The sequence below is a fragment of the Poromitra crassiceps genome (assembly GCF_964638095.1).
Source record: "Poromitra crassiceps genome assembly, chromosome: 8".
Lineage (NCBI taxonomy): Eukaryota > Metazoa > Chordata > Actinopteri > Beryciformes > Melamphaidae > Poromitra > Poromitra crassiceps.
The window spans coordinates 33,954,064-33,971,244 of NC_139629.1; the positions used below are offsets into that span (position 1 = coordinate 33,954,064).

Sequence of the window (17,181 nt, forward strand, 5' to 3'; positions counted from 1 at the left end):
GATAGATAGATAGATAGATAGATAGATAGATATATATAGATAGATAAAACTGCTCACTCCATGTGTTCTACCTGCTCCACTAGGTGGCGTTGCTCCAGTCAAAATGCAGTCCCGCTGTTCACCAGATGGAGGCGCGGCGACACCGTCGGCGACCAAAGCTTGGGTTGGGCTTGAGCCAAACCTTACCATACCAGCGGGCCATAAACCTGAAAGTTCACGGTAAGCTAACTTATAATAACCACATTTTCACTGGCTGGGTTGGAGCAGTTGTGCTAGATTACAAAACATGCCGTTACATTATCAAAACCCAACAGTATGGACTTTTTTTTTTATTAATTAATTAATTAAGCCTGAAAGACAGTTAGCATTGGCAACAAAAACGGCTAGCTAAGCTAACGTTAATGCTAATCCACCACCACAGACTTCCGTTTTAATTGTCAATTTATTTCACTGATTGGTTTTGCATACCGTATCGTTAAAATCGTCATAAAAAGTGTTAACAAGTATTCAGTAATGCTATAATTAAAGTTTCAATCAAACCTGCAGATAGCTTGGTTTCGCTTCGCTTGCATTGGCTGTGTGTTAATTACTTCTTGGCTCAGTTGGCTGTCAATCACATGGCCTGTTGCAGCTGTTCCCCTGCAGTTCAGCCCATGTGGTTCCCTGGCCAGGCAAGGATTTTGTCCGCGAGTTGACTCTTCTGTTCTCCTGCATCGGATATATTTTTTTAATCTTTTCTGCTAGTAAGAAAAGCGAACCACACATAAGTTTAGTTTGTCCTCGGTGTCGCTGCGACATGCCGGTGTTCGTGGAGGACCCCGCTCAGCTCTCGAAATCGAGGCTGAAGTCGGACTTGATTGCCCACAGCGTCGCGTTGCCACCTGCGGAGAGCAGAAAAGAGGTCTATGTGGAGTTGTATTTGAAACACATTGATCAGAAAAATGCAGCCGATTTCTCCAGCGACGAGGAGGATCAAACGCAAGATGTCGATGTGAGTTGATACTGATATAGAACACTTTTGGTGTTTTGCACCAGTGTATTTTCTCCCTTCTAGAATCAATGTGGAGATGTGCAGGCTGGTGCATTCTGCAAAATTACTGTAACTTAACTTGCATAGCCGAATGGCCTCTGCAAAGTGATCGGGCACTTGACACCCCAACACAAACAATAGACCCTTTTCACGGGGGCCATTTTGTGTCGAAAAGGCAGAATAAACACAGGTGCAAGCAAAACACTAATGAGGGTTTCCAAATTCCAATCATGGCAGTTTGAAACCCTCATTAGTGTTTTGCTTGCACCTGTGTTTACTGTTTACCCTGCCTTTTCGGCACAAAATGGCCCCGTGAGAAGGGTCTATCTTGTCCAAAGTAGGCTAAATCATTCATGACATACTCATTCTGAGTAAAAAGATGTCTGGGATGTTAAAACAGGACCATGGAACAGGATCGGTTGGTGAAGAAACCATGTTGTCTTCATTGACTCTTAGCACAATCCAAGATATAACCTTTGCAGCTGCTGTGTATATATTTGAACCGATACCCTGCAAGGTCAGCAGCTGTGAAGTTGACCACGCTGGTTTCGTGTGTGTGTGTGTGTGTGTGTGCATGTGCGTGTGCGTGTGTGCGTGCGTGCGCGAAGGGGGGGGGGGGGGGGCGTGCAAGCTGGGTCTCTTGCCACCAAGCCGTCCCTCTCTCAGCCTGCTTTTGTATGTGGTCTCATTCACTTCTGAGCCGCCACCACCAGCTGTATGGTTGGTATAGGTTTTCATGTGACGTTTCTGTGTAGCGTGAGTGGCTGCCATGTTGCCTGCTCTCTTCACACACCTGTCACATTCATTTACAGTACTTGTGCCAGGAGGAGGAGCTCTGCTAGCAGCACGCACTTCAAGTCTAAATGTGTTGATGTCTTGTTGTTGTCATGGGGAAAAAGGACCGTCTGTTTGGGCAGATTGTGTTTATTTTGGTTTGGCATCGGCTCCACTTCGAAATGAACCGTACTGCTTGATCAGGATAGAATTAAAAAATAAGAATAGGCCTGGCTGCAAGTCAGATTTGCATAATCCATCCTTCACCTTATTAAACTATTCTTCTCAGGTTGTTCATTGTGTATCAGAATAGGGACATTTAATAGTAGTAGACTAGACTTGATTAGATGGAAATTTAAGTTATGTAAGCAGCCCTTTTTTCAGAGGCTTCAGCTGTATTTTGCTTCCATTTCATATTATGCCTTTGAACTGTTGGCATTCAATTCAAACCCCAGTCTGTCATGTTTTCAACAGCACTCGTTAGTGGAATTTCTTTTAATGAGGGTCTTTATCATTTTCTGTTTTGTGATATTGTGGGCAATGTTTGTTCTGAAAATGATAGAAGTAGCCGCACACTCCTAGCTCCGATGCAATCATTATTGAGACACGAACAAAACCGTTTCCACAGCTCAGCTGGCTTCATCATCAGGGTTGATCTGATCATGTTCTTCTGCCAGGAAAAGGAGATGTTGGAGAATCCAGAGGAGGATCCAGAGATGCTGGATGCTGGTGGATTGACGGATGATGAGCTGAAGGCCATGCTGCTCAAACATGGGTTTAAGGCTGGACCCATTGTTGGTGAGGTTGCTCAAAATAATACTGAACTCAACTGTATTTGTTGGTTTGAGCGAGATGCTGATGACCCTAAAAGCAGGGGTTCCCACACTTAAGGATGCTGTGGCCCACTTTGAAATGTGAAAATCTTCCGGGGCCCACCCAACCCTTTAATCACAACTCTGATCAACACACGACACTAAGATGATGTATTTCACTATATGTTTTTTATATTATATCTATTTTTTATTTCATTAACAGAGCATGTGGACTGGGGCATAAGGGGAATTAATAATCCATCCACATACAAAAACATTTTGGCAAAATTCCCAAAAGTAGATTGCCAACATTTTCTCCTCCCTTACTCATCAGAAGTATTTGCATGCATAACACATTTGTTGAGATAAATGTGATGAGCAACAACAACAGAAGAAATCAATCCACAAGTTATTAATGCCAGGCTTTGAAAAATGCTACCTTATCTGTAAATGGGAGACTCGTCAGATAAATTTAGATAAATTGAGCTGAGAGGTCATGGGGCCCCTTTGAAATAGTTTTCCCTCACCAAAATTTAACCTATGTTTACTGTTTAGAGTGTTATTTAGCCCCCTTCCCGACAAGATAGCAGTTTACTGAGCCGCGGAGCTGACATTTTTGTTTCTATGAAGTAGCTCCATTATGAGCGAAGCTAGCCTGCTGTGTTTCTGCCTTGAAACTTTGTAAAATTACTACATCAAAGCAGCAACACACCCACTTTGTGTATAGTTCTTTAGGCTATATTTGCAATAATAATGTATGGTTGTTGTCACCAAATCCCAAGACACACCTGGACTTGCCTCAGGGCACATCATTTGGGAACCCCTGGTTTAAAGGTCTCGAGAACAGCAGCTAGCTAAAGTTTGATGGCTGTTTGTCTGTGCTGTGCTAGCCTCCACCAGGGTCCACCAGCTAGCTAAAGTTTGGTGGCTGTTTGTCTGTGCTGTGCTAGCCTCCACCAGGGCCCTGTATGAGAAGAAGCTGAAGAAACTGCTTCAGCCTGATGTCCAGCACAGACCAAATGGTACGGGGGACGGCGCCCTGTACTCTGACAGTGAAGAGGAGGAGGAGAATGGGGAAGAGGAGAAGGAAGAATCCGGTATGACCATGACCGCTTTAGATTGTCCTCATGTGGCTAGTATCCAGATAATCATCTGCATATAACATTTCATTATTTTCTATGACTTTTACAGTTACAGAACAAGGACAAGAAACCGTTTCACAGTTGGAACAAGAGAACAAGCAAGAGATCAGCGAGGTGAGTAAATTGTTAGAATGATTTATTCCTTATGAATAGTACCTATTTATTGAATTGGGTGAAATTATGGGTTTACATCACCTATTTGATGTTTGCATCTAAACAGGACTTGGATTTTATTGTCTCACTCTCTCACATGTCCATTTTTCACTGACTGGATGATAAAGTCTTCCCTGCAGTGCCACCCAGTGGTCATAGATTGTAACTGTAAAGTGCCCATTCTCTGGAAAAAGCGTTTCCTTCCCCCCGGTGTGTTTGATGGGATTGCCACCGGCCTCTTTCAGCGCGCCCGTGCACCTCGACACTGGGAACCCAGTCCCAAGAGGAATGCATGGAATGTGGTCGAGTCGTCGTCAAAGTGGAGTCGGTGTCGCAGCTCGCACATTCCCACTGGGCTTAGTAGAGCGTCCTCTGTAGATCGACCCGCAGGATTAGGATCAGGGGTATGCAGATCTTACTCTACCTCTCTTCTCAATCTTTAATTCTGAATCTAGGCAGTCCAGTGCTTAGACCAGTGGTTCTCAAATGGGGGTCCGTGGCACTTTGCCAGGGGGTCTGCGAAAGGTTTTCAGGAAAATAAGTGTGCAAAAGCTTCATAGTTCAACCAAAATATTGTATGCTTTAAATCTAAAATGGTTCATGGATTACATTCTAATCTAACAAACCTATCAATTTAAAAGTCAAGCACGTTACCGTGGAAACAAAAAGCCCAAAATCACAAATCAGAAGGAGGGGCTCCCCAGTATATTTTCTATCTTGTAAGGGATCCTTGTCTGAAAAACATTTGAGACCCTCTGGCTTAGACTGACAGAGTAACTCCATAAAGTTCTCCCTGCACTGGCCAGTGGCCATGGGATATCTTGTTTTATAGACATGGTCATAATTTTCTCACTTCCCTGACACTGGTGTAATGATTGGGTGGTAAATTTAAGCGCACGCGCGTGCGCACACACACACACAGACACACACACACACACACACACACACCAGAGATGGGGACTTGGGACTTGGACTTCAGTCGCACTTAAGTCACCCACACAGTGACTTGAGACTTGACTTGAGACCCGTCCTTCAAAGACTTGAGACTTGACTTGAGACTCGTCCTTCAAACACTTGAGACGTGACTTGAGACTCGTCCTTCAAAGACTTGAGACGTGACTTGGACTTGAAGGTTTGGGACTGGTGAACAATCTTTATTTTTTATTTGTATTTTTTTGGTGCATTAACATTAAGGAAATCTCTACTGATGTCATTCAATCAACTGCACCTGTATGCTAATGGATAAAGCAGTGAGGATAATACAGTGCATGCTTTGAATTCCTTAGTTTGAGCTATGCAGTGTTCTAAGCAGACAGGATGGCATGCAGCAGATGATAGAACGCTCATCCATAAGAGACTTGAGACTTGACTTGGACTTGCAAAAAATGACTTGTGAGCATCTCTGACACACACACACACACACACACACACACACACACACAAAACTCTGTTCTGTTAACGCGTCAATAACACTAACCCCCCACTGGTTCCATCTGCATCACAGTCTATTACGATCCACGATTCCAGCTCGTCCTCCTCTCGGACCTTCAGCATCACACAGATGGTCAAAGAGGCAAGTTAGACCCATACGTTTTTGGTTCCACGCAGTCCGACCTTTGTTCAGCATTGCCCCTACCGTTGTGTTTGATCGGGGCGTTGTGAGTGTGCGCTGCTGGGGTGCCGACTGTGATGTACGTTCTCACTCTTAACAGATGGAGAGTCGGAGCTCTCCCTCTCCTGGTGCAGGCCGGGAGAGAGGGCTGAGTGATCATATACAGGAACCTTGGCTGCAGTCCAACAGGGTCAGTGGTGCCGTCGTATATCTCGGTGATATATTTACTCTCGGCTCAAACTTTGGTGGCGGTCAAAGAGTTGACCGGGCAGGCAGGCAGGCAGGCACAGTCTGCCTCGCTGTATTTGGGTGCACACGGTTGAGAAGGAGAATGTCGAGTAATTGGAGCATATCGTGTCGGGTGCGTCTCATTTCCTTAGCTTGACAGGCCAAAGGCGGACAAGTATCCCATGAAGGACCAATCCCTGTACTGCGCTGCCACCATAAAGGACCAATCCCTGCGCTGCGCTCCCACCATGAAGGACCAATCGCTGCGCTGCGCTCCCACCATGAAGGACCAATCGCTGCGCTGCGCTCCCACCATGAAGGACCAATCGCTGCGCTGCGCTCCCACCATGAAGGACCAATCCCTGCGCAGCGCTCCCAAGGCCCTCCCGTACAAACTGGAAAAGAAGGCACACACAACTTCTTTCTGACTTGGGTTTATTTCCTCTACATTGTTCTGATCACTCACGTGATGGGGGCATGTGCAAAGTCTGCCGGACACACTCTATTTGGTGGCTGATGTGTAACTGTTTGTGTGTCTGTTTCTATACTAAACTCACGCCACTAAATTGAACGCTGTCACTATTTCATCGCCTGAACTGGTTGTTAAATAAGAGGCCATATTGTCTTTTGAATAATGGAAATATTTTAACATTCTTGCACAATAAACCATTATAGTAGGTGCTCTTTGCGCATTAGATGAACCATCACCCGTTTTTCTTTTTCCACCTGACAGGCTGGGCTTCCCTCTTTGTGGCACACTGGTGACTGGCGGTTGGGATTTTTTTATTTTTAATAATTTAGAATTTCCAATTTCTCTTCTAGCTTCCGCAGGAGCCTGTGCCAGATGTGCTCAAGGAGATGTTTCCAGATGCTGTGCCCTCGCCCACAGGCATCTAGTGAGTATAATGATATCCTGAGCATCACAATCTGCCAATGATAACTTGTTCAGTGTTAGTTTGAGCGGTTGTTGAATCAGAATATATATATATATATATATATATATATATATATATATATATATATATATATATATATATATATATATATATAGTATTAGCAAACTACAATAATTGCACAGGGGTTTGAATTGGTGGTGTTGATGTAGCCTGGGTAAACACAGCCTCCATGTGACCTCTATCTATGTGCTATCTATCAGTCACAAGACTTGTGACTGATAGCACATAGATAGAGGTCACGTGGAGGCTGGGTTTACCCAGGCTAGTGTTGATGCCGAGGCAGATAAACCTGCAGAGTAGCACATTATATAATGACACACATGGTAGAGGGACAACAGAACCTCATACTGTATGGTACATGCCATGGGAGCGGTGGAAGACAGTCAAGTAGACACTAGACCAGGGGTGGGCAAACTTTATTGAATGGGGGCCAGATTAGATAATGTGAAAATACCGGGGGGGTCAACTGCTTCTCGCATCATATCGCTTATTTAAAAAAAACAGACATAAAATACAATTCTACTCTAAGGATCTTGTTCACCATCTGAAAACATTAGTTCTGCCTGTGCTGTTCCTACTTGGTGCTTGTCTACAAACTGTATGATAGTGCTGTCATCGTTAGGTGAATGGAAAAAATGCAAATTGAACTTGATTGATTAACCAATACTGTGTAGAGGGCCAGTATATTTTGAGAGACAAGCCGAGGGCCACTTAAAATCTGTCCATGGGCCGCAATTGGCCCCCGGGCCGGCCTTTAGACATGCCTGCACTAGACCATACGTATACAAAAAACACATTCAGCTTACTGGGTGCGAGTGGTGAGTGTACATTGCACCAGTGAACCATGAGATCGAGGGGACGAAGCACATTGATTAAGTTCCCTCGTGTTGTCGTTGTAAAGAATTGGCTGTTCGCACACTATTTTCTGTCGTATTTGACCAAAATGTGGATTTGTATATCAATACCATTGATCCTGTTGTATTCCAGCGCCACCCGTCGGAGGCCTATCAAAGGTGCAGCGGGGAGACCGGTCCAGTTCAAATACCCAGACACCCCTCTCAGCCCCGCCACCCTGCAGAGACGGGAGGTGGAGCGCCGCCTGGTCCCCATCTACATCCAGATTTCTGTGTTCCTCATTGTGGTATGCGTCATCTACCTCATTTATGCCTGTGTGGAGGACAACTCTTACAATCCTTTTGTGGCCTTACTGGACAGCCTGAGCCAGGGGTCAGACGGTGAGCAGGGGCTTTTGCCACAGGCGGAGACTCAGGACACACCAGGGCTGGACCCCCTCTCTGCACAGGAGTAACTCTGGTTCATTGTAACCCTCTGGTGGCTTACAGCCGAGTGGTTATTTGGGGGCGAAATTGTTCCGTTTTTACTAAGCCAGCAGGCCAGGATGACGTTGTTTTTGAATATGTTCAGGGAAGTCTTCTTGTCACTTCTGCGTTTAAATACTTGACAGTGTTATGGGACTCTGTGGGAACACACAATCCAATTTTACATTTTTATAGATTTCACTGATAGACTTTGGAAGATTTTCTAAAATTTAGTATTTATAAGTGGATGTGGTTCCTTTTTCTATTTCCTAACCTAATTGTCTGGTGTGATGATGCAATTTCAACAGATGGGGTATTACTGTTTAAATTAAATTTATAATTCATAAGATTTCAGTTTTGTTCTCTTGGGTGACACCAATGGCGATGAGTGGTAAATGCACGTAAGATCCAAACAGCGTTATGACATTAGTCTGTTTGTTCGACCATAGTAACCACCCGTATAAAAGTAGCGTGCTATCCTACTTCACACAAGAGTTGTCCGGAACGTACAGTAACCTACAGAGTGAGTCTATTGTGTTGGCTCCGCCCACCCTGTGAACCTGTGTTAGCTCCGCCCACCCTGTGTCACCACAGACACCAAGTTCATAAATGCTGCAATACTGAAAATGCTAAGGCTTCCATCAATGGGTCATAGGCTCAATCACCATTGTGTTAACTCACTACCAGATAGATGGTGACTTAACAGACATTTAGATGGAAATCTTATGGATTATAACTTTATATATATATATATTTATATTGTGTGTTTAAGTATATATATATTTTTGTGTTTGTACCATGTTTCAATAAAGGATGTTTTGCTTCTTATAGGGCTGCTTGTGTGCTAATTCATAATGCATGAGGAAATGCAGGATCCTTGAGCGGATCCTCTGTAAAAAGGGCAATTAAAATTTTCATAGAATTCCGATCATAAATAACACAATGAGAGAATGTTTTGACTATTTTGGTCATGGGTTCCATACACTTTCCGTAATAAAACATGACAAGTTACCCTCCCACTCTCCCGGCCCTGGGTTGTTGATTGGGTGCACTCGGTTTAAGACGTTCAGACCATTCAGTCTCCCCTCCTCGCTGATGCGGCTTTTGTTCTGTTCTTTTGTTTAGTGTAGTTTGTGTTGTCGAGTTGTTTTCCCTGCATTTTAGTTAATAAATAGGTTTTCTATGACTCCCCTCATATGTTACAACCTGGATCAAGGAAGTAACACATGAGGGGAGTCATATGCCAAAGTAAAAGTTAAAACAATAATTTATAGCTAGACAACACAAACTACATTAAACAAAAGAACAGAACAAAAAGTGTACCAAATCAGCCTAACGACCCCAACACCAGGCTAATCAATGCTTTCTACGGGGGTTTGTTTGGTAATGATTTTCTCCTTTCAGGCCAGCAGGTGGCGGTCACATAACAATCCACAGCGCAATCTACCGACTGTCAGCCAGCGAATGAGTGTCGCTGTCAGACACAGTCAGCTGGGCAAAAATGACAGACCGTGGTCCAAGGTTCAGCGTATGGAAGTTTGTAAAGATAATTCTTTGTAGCTTACTAATTATTACCATAGTGTTGTTTACCATCGCCTCTGTCAGGACACTTTCGCTGGACGTGAATGTGGGACTTCAGCTTGCACAGTGGGAGAAGACAAACAACCTCTTGCCTGACATACAGCAGCGTCAGAGAGAGGAGCTTCTTGCTAACTTGAAAGGTTGCTTTTTGAGTCGCTCTTACAGAAATATGAAGCTTGACACCATGAAGCAAGTTGCACCTGCTGACCTCTGAAAGAAAGGTCTAGTAGTTGTTGGTCATTTCTCATTTGTGACAACCATCTCTCCATGCAGAGGCTATCCGGATTCCCACCGTGTCATCCACACAGACAGAGTTCAACACCACCGCGCTGGTCGAGTTTCACAAGCTGCTGCGAAAAGGTAGGTACGGTTTGACAGGATAGTGATGATTTAGCCTGGGTCAGAGCCGTGTATGTAGAAGAGTCGCGACATCTCAATTCACTCCGATGGACCAGTTTTGTCGCTCTGGCCTGGGTAAGCCCCGCCTCCACGTGACTTTGTTAAACATGTTTATTGACAGTATTGTACCCTCCACGTGACCTCCATGTAGCTACCATAGTCTATGACGTCACGTTGAAGGCTGGGTTGGTTCACCCAGGCTAGCCTAGTGGTGATTATATTTAACGTTACTGCTATTCACTCAAGTCAGTCTCTCTCTCAACTCACTGTCCCTCCCTCTCTCTGCCTGTGCGTGTGTTTGTTTGTTTTTGTGTGTTTGTTTATGGCTATTGCTAGCCCCAAAGTCACCCTAACTACTGTACTATATATATAATAATATACTAGGCACACGCTCGATTCCTAGGCTCGCCCGCTATGCGGCCTCCCAGCTGGCCCTGCAGCTCTGGCTGCTCCTTGATGGCATACTTCAGGGATGCTGGATCACGTGTCCTGGAGCTGGCAACATACAGCTGTCCATGGCTGAAGACGGGGGTCTGAAGCCAGACTCTGTCACACATCACTGGGATTTATGACATCACTGGTGATGTCCCAGTGGGATTTATGACATCACAGTGGGACATGGGACAGAGAAACAGACAGAGCCTTATTGTCTTCTATTGCTGAGACTCATGATCAGGAAGAATTTGCAGAATCACTCTCTTAGCACCTGATCTACTATGAATCACCTCATTCAATGGAAAGCAATTGTTTCAAAATGTCCCCATTCTCTGGGACCTGATCTAGTATTAGTATTAGTATTATTTTTTTACTTACTATGAAGTTGAACTTTTAATTGACAATTCTGGAGTGCTTTATTCAAAACCTGTCAATATTGTGACAATGTACGGCTAAAACAAGTTCAGACATGTCAGAAAGTGTCAAATTGGTAATGCCTGAAGTAAGTGATGATGTGCACGTCTTCCTGTGTCAGCCTTCCCTACAGTCTTTTCTTCAGGCTTGGTTGATCATGAAGTGGTGGCAGACTACAGCCACCTGTTGTGGGTGCGGGGCTCCCAGCCGGGGCTGCTGCCCTACATGCTGCTGGCCCACATGGACGTTGTGCCCGCCTCCGAGTCCGACGGCTGGGAGGCCCCGCCATTTTCTGCCAAGGAAATGGACGGCTTCATCTATGGTAGAGGGACCATTGACGACAAGCAGTCTGTAATGGTGAGTGATCATGTGATGTTTTGTTTGAACTTGCTACTACTACTTGCATTACATACATACATACATACATACATACATACATACATATATACATGCATACATTAGGGGTGTCAAAATTAATCGTATAATCGATGCATCACGATGCGGATGTGTGAATCGAATCGAATCGTTGAATCGTTTATGTTTAAATTTCTGTTGACATTCAGATTTTAAAGCACTTTCTAAGTAAAAAAGGGAGTTGATGTTTATCTGACTGCTTATATTAATTGATGAAAAAGTAGCCATGTGCAGTAATAATACAGAAAATTGAGGATTTGATACTTGGAGCTGCAATACTTGTGTATTGATCAATACTTGAGCTGTATCGAGATGCATCGTGGAATCGAATCGACTCGAATCGTTGACAGATTAATCGTAATCGAATCGTGAGGCCAGTGAAGATTCACAGCCCTAACCTACATACATACATACATACATACATACATACATACATACATACATACTTACCTAACCAACATGAACATGAACATGAATAAAATACCTGTGCCAGTCTAACTAGAAGACTTTATTTCCTCCAGGGAATTCTCCAGGCCCTGGAGTACTTGCTGCTAAAGGGCTATGCACCTCGCAGGGGATTTTACATTGGCCTTGGTCATGATGAAGAAGTACGCCAACTAATTATGACATAATACACACACTGATGTCCCGTTTACTTATATTATTTGACATTGCAAAAATATAAATCAGGGTTGAAATATTAGATTTGAGCGTTTTGTCTCTTTGTGTATTTCAATAAAGATCGGTGGTTTGATGGGAGCCATGAACATGGTGCGTGTGCTGAAGCAGCGCGGTGTGCAGCTGGCGTTTGTCCTGGACGAGGGCCTGGCCATACTGGACGGAGTCATCAGTGGCCTGGAGGGACCTGCAGCTCTGTGAGAACCTACCACTGCTCTTCTCTATAATAATAATCATAATCATAATAATAATAATAATAATAATTTATTGGATTTATATTGTGCCTTGCAAGACACTCAAAGCGCTTCACATATCAGGGGAGGGAGGGGGATTATAACCACTCTCCATGCCGCCCTCAACATACTATTAGCTTTGTAGCTAATCCTAAAATAATCCTAAGCCTCTGCTTAAGAAACCCTCCCTTGACCCTACTGCTATTCAGAACTACAGACCTGTCTCTCTTCTCTCATTCCTTTCCAAAACCCTTGAACGAGCAGCGTCCGAACAACTTTCTCTCTATCTCTCCCAGAATGACCTCTTGGACCCTCTACAGTCCGGTTTCAAGGCTTCGCACTCCACTGAGACAGCTCTTCTTGCTGTCACAGAGGCCCTTCACACTGCTAAGGCCTCATCCCTCTCCTCTGTCCTTGTCCTCCTTGACCTGTCTGCTGCCTTCGATACAGTCAATCACCAAATCCTTCTTTCCACTCTGTCTGACCTCGGCATTTCAGGTTCTGCACTATCCTGGTTTGCTTCCTATCTCTCGAACCGCTCATACCAGGTCTTATGGAGAGGGTCCGTCTCCAGAGCCTGCCCTCTTACCACTGGTGTCCCCCAGGGCTCAGTCCTGGGCCCCTTACTTTTTCTTCTCTATATCAGATCTCTTGCCTATGTGATCTCTTCTCATGGCTTCTCTTATCACTGCTATGCTGATGACACCCAACTTTTCCTTTCCTTCCCCCCCTCCGACACTCAAATCGAGGCTCGCATCTCTGCATGTCTCAAGGACATTGGCGACTGGATGTCTGCCCACCACCTCAAGCTCAACCTTGGTAAGACAGAGCTTCTCTTCCTCCCAGGGAAAGACTGTCCTCTCACAGATCTCTCCATCTCCATCGACAACACCACTGTACTGCCCTCCCAAACAGCTAAGAACCTTGGGGTGATCCTCGACAACCAGCTGTCTTGCTCTGCCAACATAGCTGCGACAGCATGCTCCTGTAGGTTCTCCCTCTACAACATCCGCAAAATCCGTCCCTTCCTCACAAGAGAAGCGACTCAACTCCTGGTCCAGTCACTTATCGTCCCTCGCCTGGACTACTGCAACGTGCTCCTGGCTGGCCTACCTGCCACCGACATCCGACCGCTTCAGCTCATTCAGAACGCTGCAGCCCGTCTGGTATTCAACCAACCCAAATTCTCTCATGTCACTCCCCTCTTCCGGGACCTCCACTGGCTTCCCATCTCAGCTCGCATCAAATTCAAGACACTGGTACTGGCCTACAGGGCAGTACACCAGTCAGCTCCCCTGTACCTGCAATCTATGGTCAGGTTCCAAACCTCTCACCGCTCCCTTCGCTCCTCTACCAGTGCAGGGCGCCTCGCTCCTCCTTCGCTACGGGCGCTCAAAAGTCGCTCATCCCGATCTCGACTCTTCTCCTCCCTGGCACCCCAATGGTGGAACGAGCTGCCACCTTCGGTCAGGACTGCTGAATCACTGCCGATCTTTCGGAAAAGACTAAAGACTCACCTTTTCAGGCTCCACCTGGGCCCTTCTTGATCTAACTTCTTTCTCTCTCTTCTTTCTCTCTCTTTATTTATAAAAAAAAAAAAAAATCCTAAACTAAAACTCGTACCACTGTTCCTTCAGGATTTGTAGTTGTCATAGACTGTGCTCCATAGTTGATTGCTATATTGCTGACAAAAAGTGTGTTATTGTAAGTCGCTTTGGATAAAAGCGTCTGCCAAATGACGTAATGTAATGTAATCACAACAGAAATCATGTTTTCCCAGTTACCTCTGTCTTTCAACAAACATCATTTGTTGGCTAGCAGCATAGTAGAATGCATGTCACTATTGTTTCTACATTGTATAGCAAATGTGGGTGATGTGTTGCGTATCCAGTGCTATAGCGTGACATAGCGTTGTTTGTGTTGTGTAGGATCGGGATCAGTGAGAAGGGCCAGGCCACAGTGAAGCTGAGTGTGTCTATGGTCCCGAGTCACTCCTCCATGCCTCCCAGGGAGAGCAGCATTGGCATCTTGGCTGCAGCGGTCAAAAGGTGAAATGATCCAAGTTCTCTGAATCATCATCCACTTCAATCTACTGGAAGATCCTAAACTCATTGAACTTCCCTATGAGGCCATTTACACCTGGCATTAACATGTGTTTTCTGTCATCAGATTGCAATCAGATAGTGCTTGACCACATTCGCCTGACTTCATTTCCACCTTCCATTAGCATGCATTTTGGGTGATCTGATTGCAATCTGATCACCCAAAATGGGTGTCCTCTCAATCCGCATACAGTTGCTGTATCCAGATTGAGAGGACACATTGCATTTACACTTGTGTTCAATGTGTACACAATGCGTCCCTGACCACCTCCGGAGGTGGTTTGGCCGATCAGATTGCGATCCGTCTTCAATGTGTCTTGGGGGCGTTTACACCTGTACTTTCAAGTGGTCAAGCACAATCTGATTGCAATCTGATGACAGAAAAGGCATGTTAATGCCAGGTGTAAATGGCCTCTTTATGTATTCCAATTATTCTCCCGGACTACGTTTTTGCGTGTTCCACCCCATTCTTGCCATTTAAGGCTGTCTAAAAACAAGTGTTGTTAATCAAAATGCACTACGTTTTCTGTCTCACACGGTTTCTTCAGACTAGAGGAGAACCCCATGCCGAGGCTATTTGGTCACGGGCCTGAACGTGGCACCTTTGAACACCTGGCGCATAAGGTAAGACACTGGGGCACCTAACCTACTATTTTGTGTGTACCAGGTCATACTTCTCCTTACAGTCTTTTTTTTTATTACCGATTCTTTGACTTGTATTGACAGTTCAAGCTTCCGATGAAGTTCATCATGTCGAATTTGTGGCTGTTTTCCCCACTCCTTGGCAGGTAATTAGATCCTACAATGGATTCAGCATGATTTCTCCCGTAAACCGTTGGAATAAATGAATAAGTATTTTTCCTGTTCTGCTGCAGGGTAATGGAGAGAAGACCAGACACCAATGCTTTTGTGAGGACGACCACGGCGGTCACCATGTTTAACGCAGGGGTTAAGGTACAACGAGCAATTCTGAAAAAGAAACGTAATTGACAAGAAATGTAAAATAAAAGCAAGCAGTTCCATTTTGCTTTGAAAAGAAACTCAAAATGGTCTGCCTCCTCGCAGGTGAACATCATCCCCTCCCTTGCTGAGGCTTATGTGAATCTACGTATCCATTCAGCACAGTCGTTGCAAGAGGTGGGTGCAGCAATCTCAGTCTCCTCTTTTAAGAATTCATAAAGTGTTCACCATGGATATACTCTTAGTTGAACACGATGTGTGTTGTCTTGCTGTCTAGGTCCTGGATCTCATCCAGTCTACGGTGGGGGACCAGCGGGTGAAGATGGAGCTGGTGGATGGCTTTGACCCTCTGCCTGTCAGCTCCTATGATGACGAGTCTTTTGGGTTCCAGATCATTAAGAAAACTGTGCTGGACCTGTTTCCAGGAGTTACAGTCGCCCCAGGTAAGAAAGCAAATACACGATGTGGCGGCATACAAAATGAGTTCTCCTTGTGTTTCTTAGTTCTAATTCATATTATGCCTGAGTGACGTATTTTGATGTTGTCTTGAATGTGCAGGTATATGTATTGGGAACACAGACAGCCGTCACTTCAAAGAGCTGACCAATAACACCTATCGCTTTGCCCCTACTTGGTTTAAACCAGGTGATGCTCAGAGGTAAGAGTCTTAGCCAAGTTTAGCCTAGCTGAGCTCTCTGCTCTGGTATATCTATTGGTAAGATAAAGCCGACATTCAACTGGAACAGTATGGCAGGAAATGACGTCAGTCTTGTCTTTTTTCTTAGGTTCCATGGCATCAATGAAAGGATTTGTAAAAAGAACTACGAGGAGCTGGTCGTATTTTACTTCAATTTGATTCAAAACTGTGACATTCAGAAGCTCCCTGATCCCCACAACTCTGTTCATGAGCTGTAAGGGAGAGGCGGTATTGGTAACGAGTGCAATGCTAAGCCTGTGCTAAAGTGGCTGTTAGTAGCACCTTTGTCATTTTGTAATTTGATACAACAAGATACAATCTGGTACAATCTGGTCAATGGCCTGTCATTTCTGCTAAAATACTATTAAGTTATTTTTTAATTAACATATTGTGTTGGCCTTGATGTGGAAAAATGATCACTGGTCAACTCTGTGGAAGCCATTTGCATTTTTTTATGGTAATTTATTGTTTGGGTTGTGATGGTCAAAGTTTTCTTTGGTTGCTGATAATACTGTATAATAGATGATAATGTAAGAACATACGTAGTTCATTATAAATTATGTGAAAAGAAAATACTTTAAATGATTGTTTGTAAAAAAAAATTGCTTTTGCATAGCCAGATCCAAGTTCTGGCTAAGATTACAGGCAGCCAGTTTTTTTTCCTGTGGAAACAATGACATTGGACTATTTAGTCTTTTGTTTATGCATGAATAAGATAAAATAAATAAAATGCTATAGTTTCACTGACAACCACTATTGATGTTGAAAATGAATCATGAGGTGTAAAGGTAATATGAATTTGCACACAAGAGCGTGAGACGCGTTGCTGAAAAATTGCACAATTTATCATTTTATTTGTAGGAATTTATTTTCATGGGGTATATGTTACATTCTTTAATTCTGAACACAACACAGTACACTAATGCAATCTTGAATTCATCCACATACTTTATTCCATTGCAAAAAAGTTAAAAGAACCTTTCAAATGTATCATTTCCCTGTGAAAATTCTGCTGTCTGCGTGTGAAAGACACTTGAGTACATTTGATTAAAATGAATTAACAGGAAGAGCGCTTGACAATAAAATAAATGTGTTCCTATCTCTGTTCTATTGTCTGAATTGTAAGCATAAAGGACATGTCACATGCTTTCTTCAACAGTGATGAATCACAAGAAATTGCCTAACATTACACTTTTTGGTAATGCACATGTGATAAGATATGATAAGATGCGAAAGAAAACA

The 17,181-nt window shown here is 44.1% G+C and overlaps 2 protein-coding genes across 2 annotated transcripts; both read left to right on the forward strand.

Moving 5' to 3' along the window:
- Nucleotides 1-796: 796 nt before the first annotated feature.
- On the forward strand, nucleotides 797-8,016 carry lemd1 (LEM domain containing 1; the record flags this gene model as incomplete). The annotated part of the gene is made up of 8 exons (XM_083641178.1): nucleotides 797-991; nucleotides 2,482-2,602; nucleotides 3,567-3,713; nucleotides 3,808-3,872; nucleotides 4,106-4,315; nucleotides 5,904-6,158; nucleotides 6,574-6,647; nucleotides 7,695-8,016. 8 exons carry the CDS (start codon nucleotides 797-799, stop codon nucleotides 8,014-8,016), a joined length of 1,389 nt encoding a protein of 462 aa, XP_083497304.1.
- A 1,511-nt stretch (nucleotides 8,017-9,527) lies between these two features.
- LOC310781457 (N-fatty-acyl-amino acid synthase/hydrolase PM20D1.2-like) lies at nucleotides 9,528-17,161 on the forward strand (the record flags this gene model as incomplete). Its single annotated transcript, XM_083642096.1, has 13 exons — nucleotides 9,528-9,747; nucleotides 9,881-9,967; nucleotides 10,977-11,212; nucleotides 11,791-11,877; nucleotides 12,011-12,144; nucleotides 14,109-14,228; nucleotides 14,831-14,906; nucleotides 15,009-15,070; nucleotides 15,158-15,236; nucleotides 15,348-15,419; nucleotides 15,520-15,685; nucleotides 15,801-15,900; nucleotides 16,028-17,161. 13 exons carry the CDS (start codon nucleotides 9,528-9,530, stop codon nucleotides 16,155-16,157), a joined length of 1,569 nt encoding a protein of 522 aa, XP_083498222.1. The 3' UTR covers nucleotides 16,158-17,161.
- Between the last annotated feature and the right edge of the window lie 20 nt (nucleotides 17,162-17,181).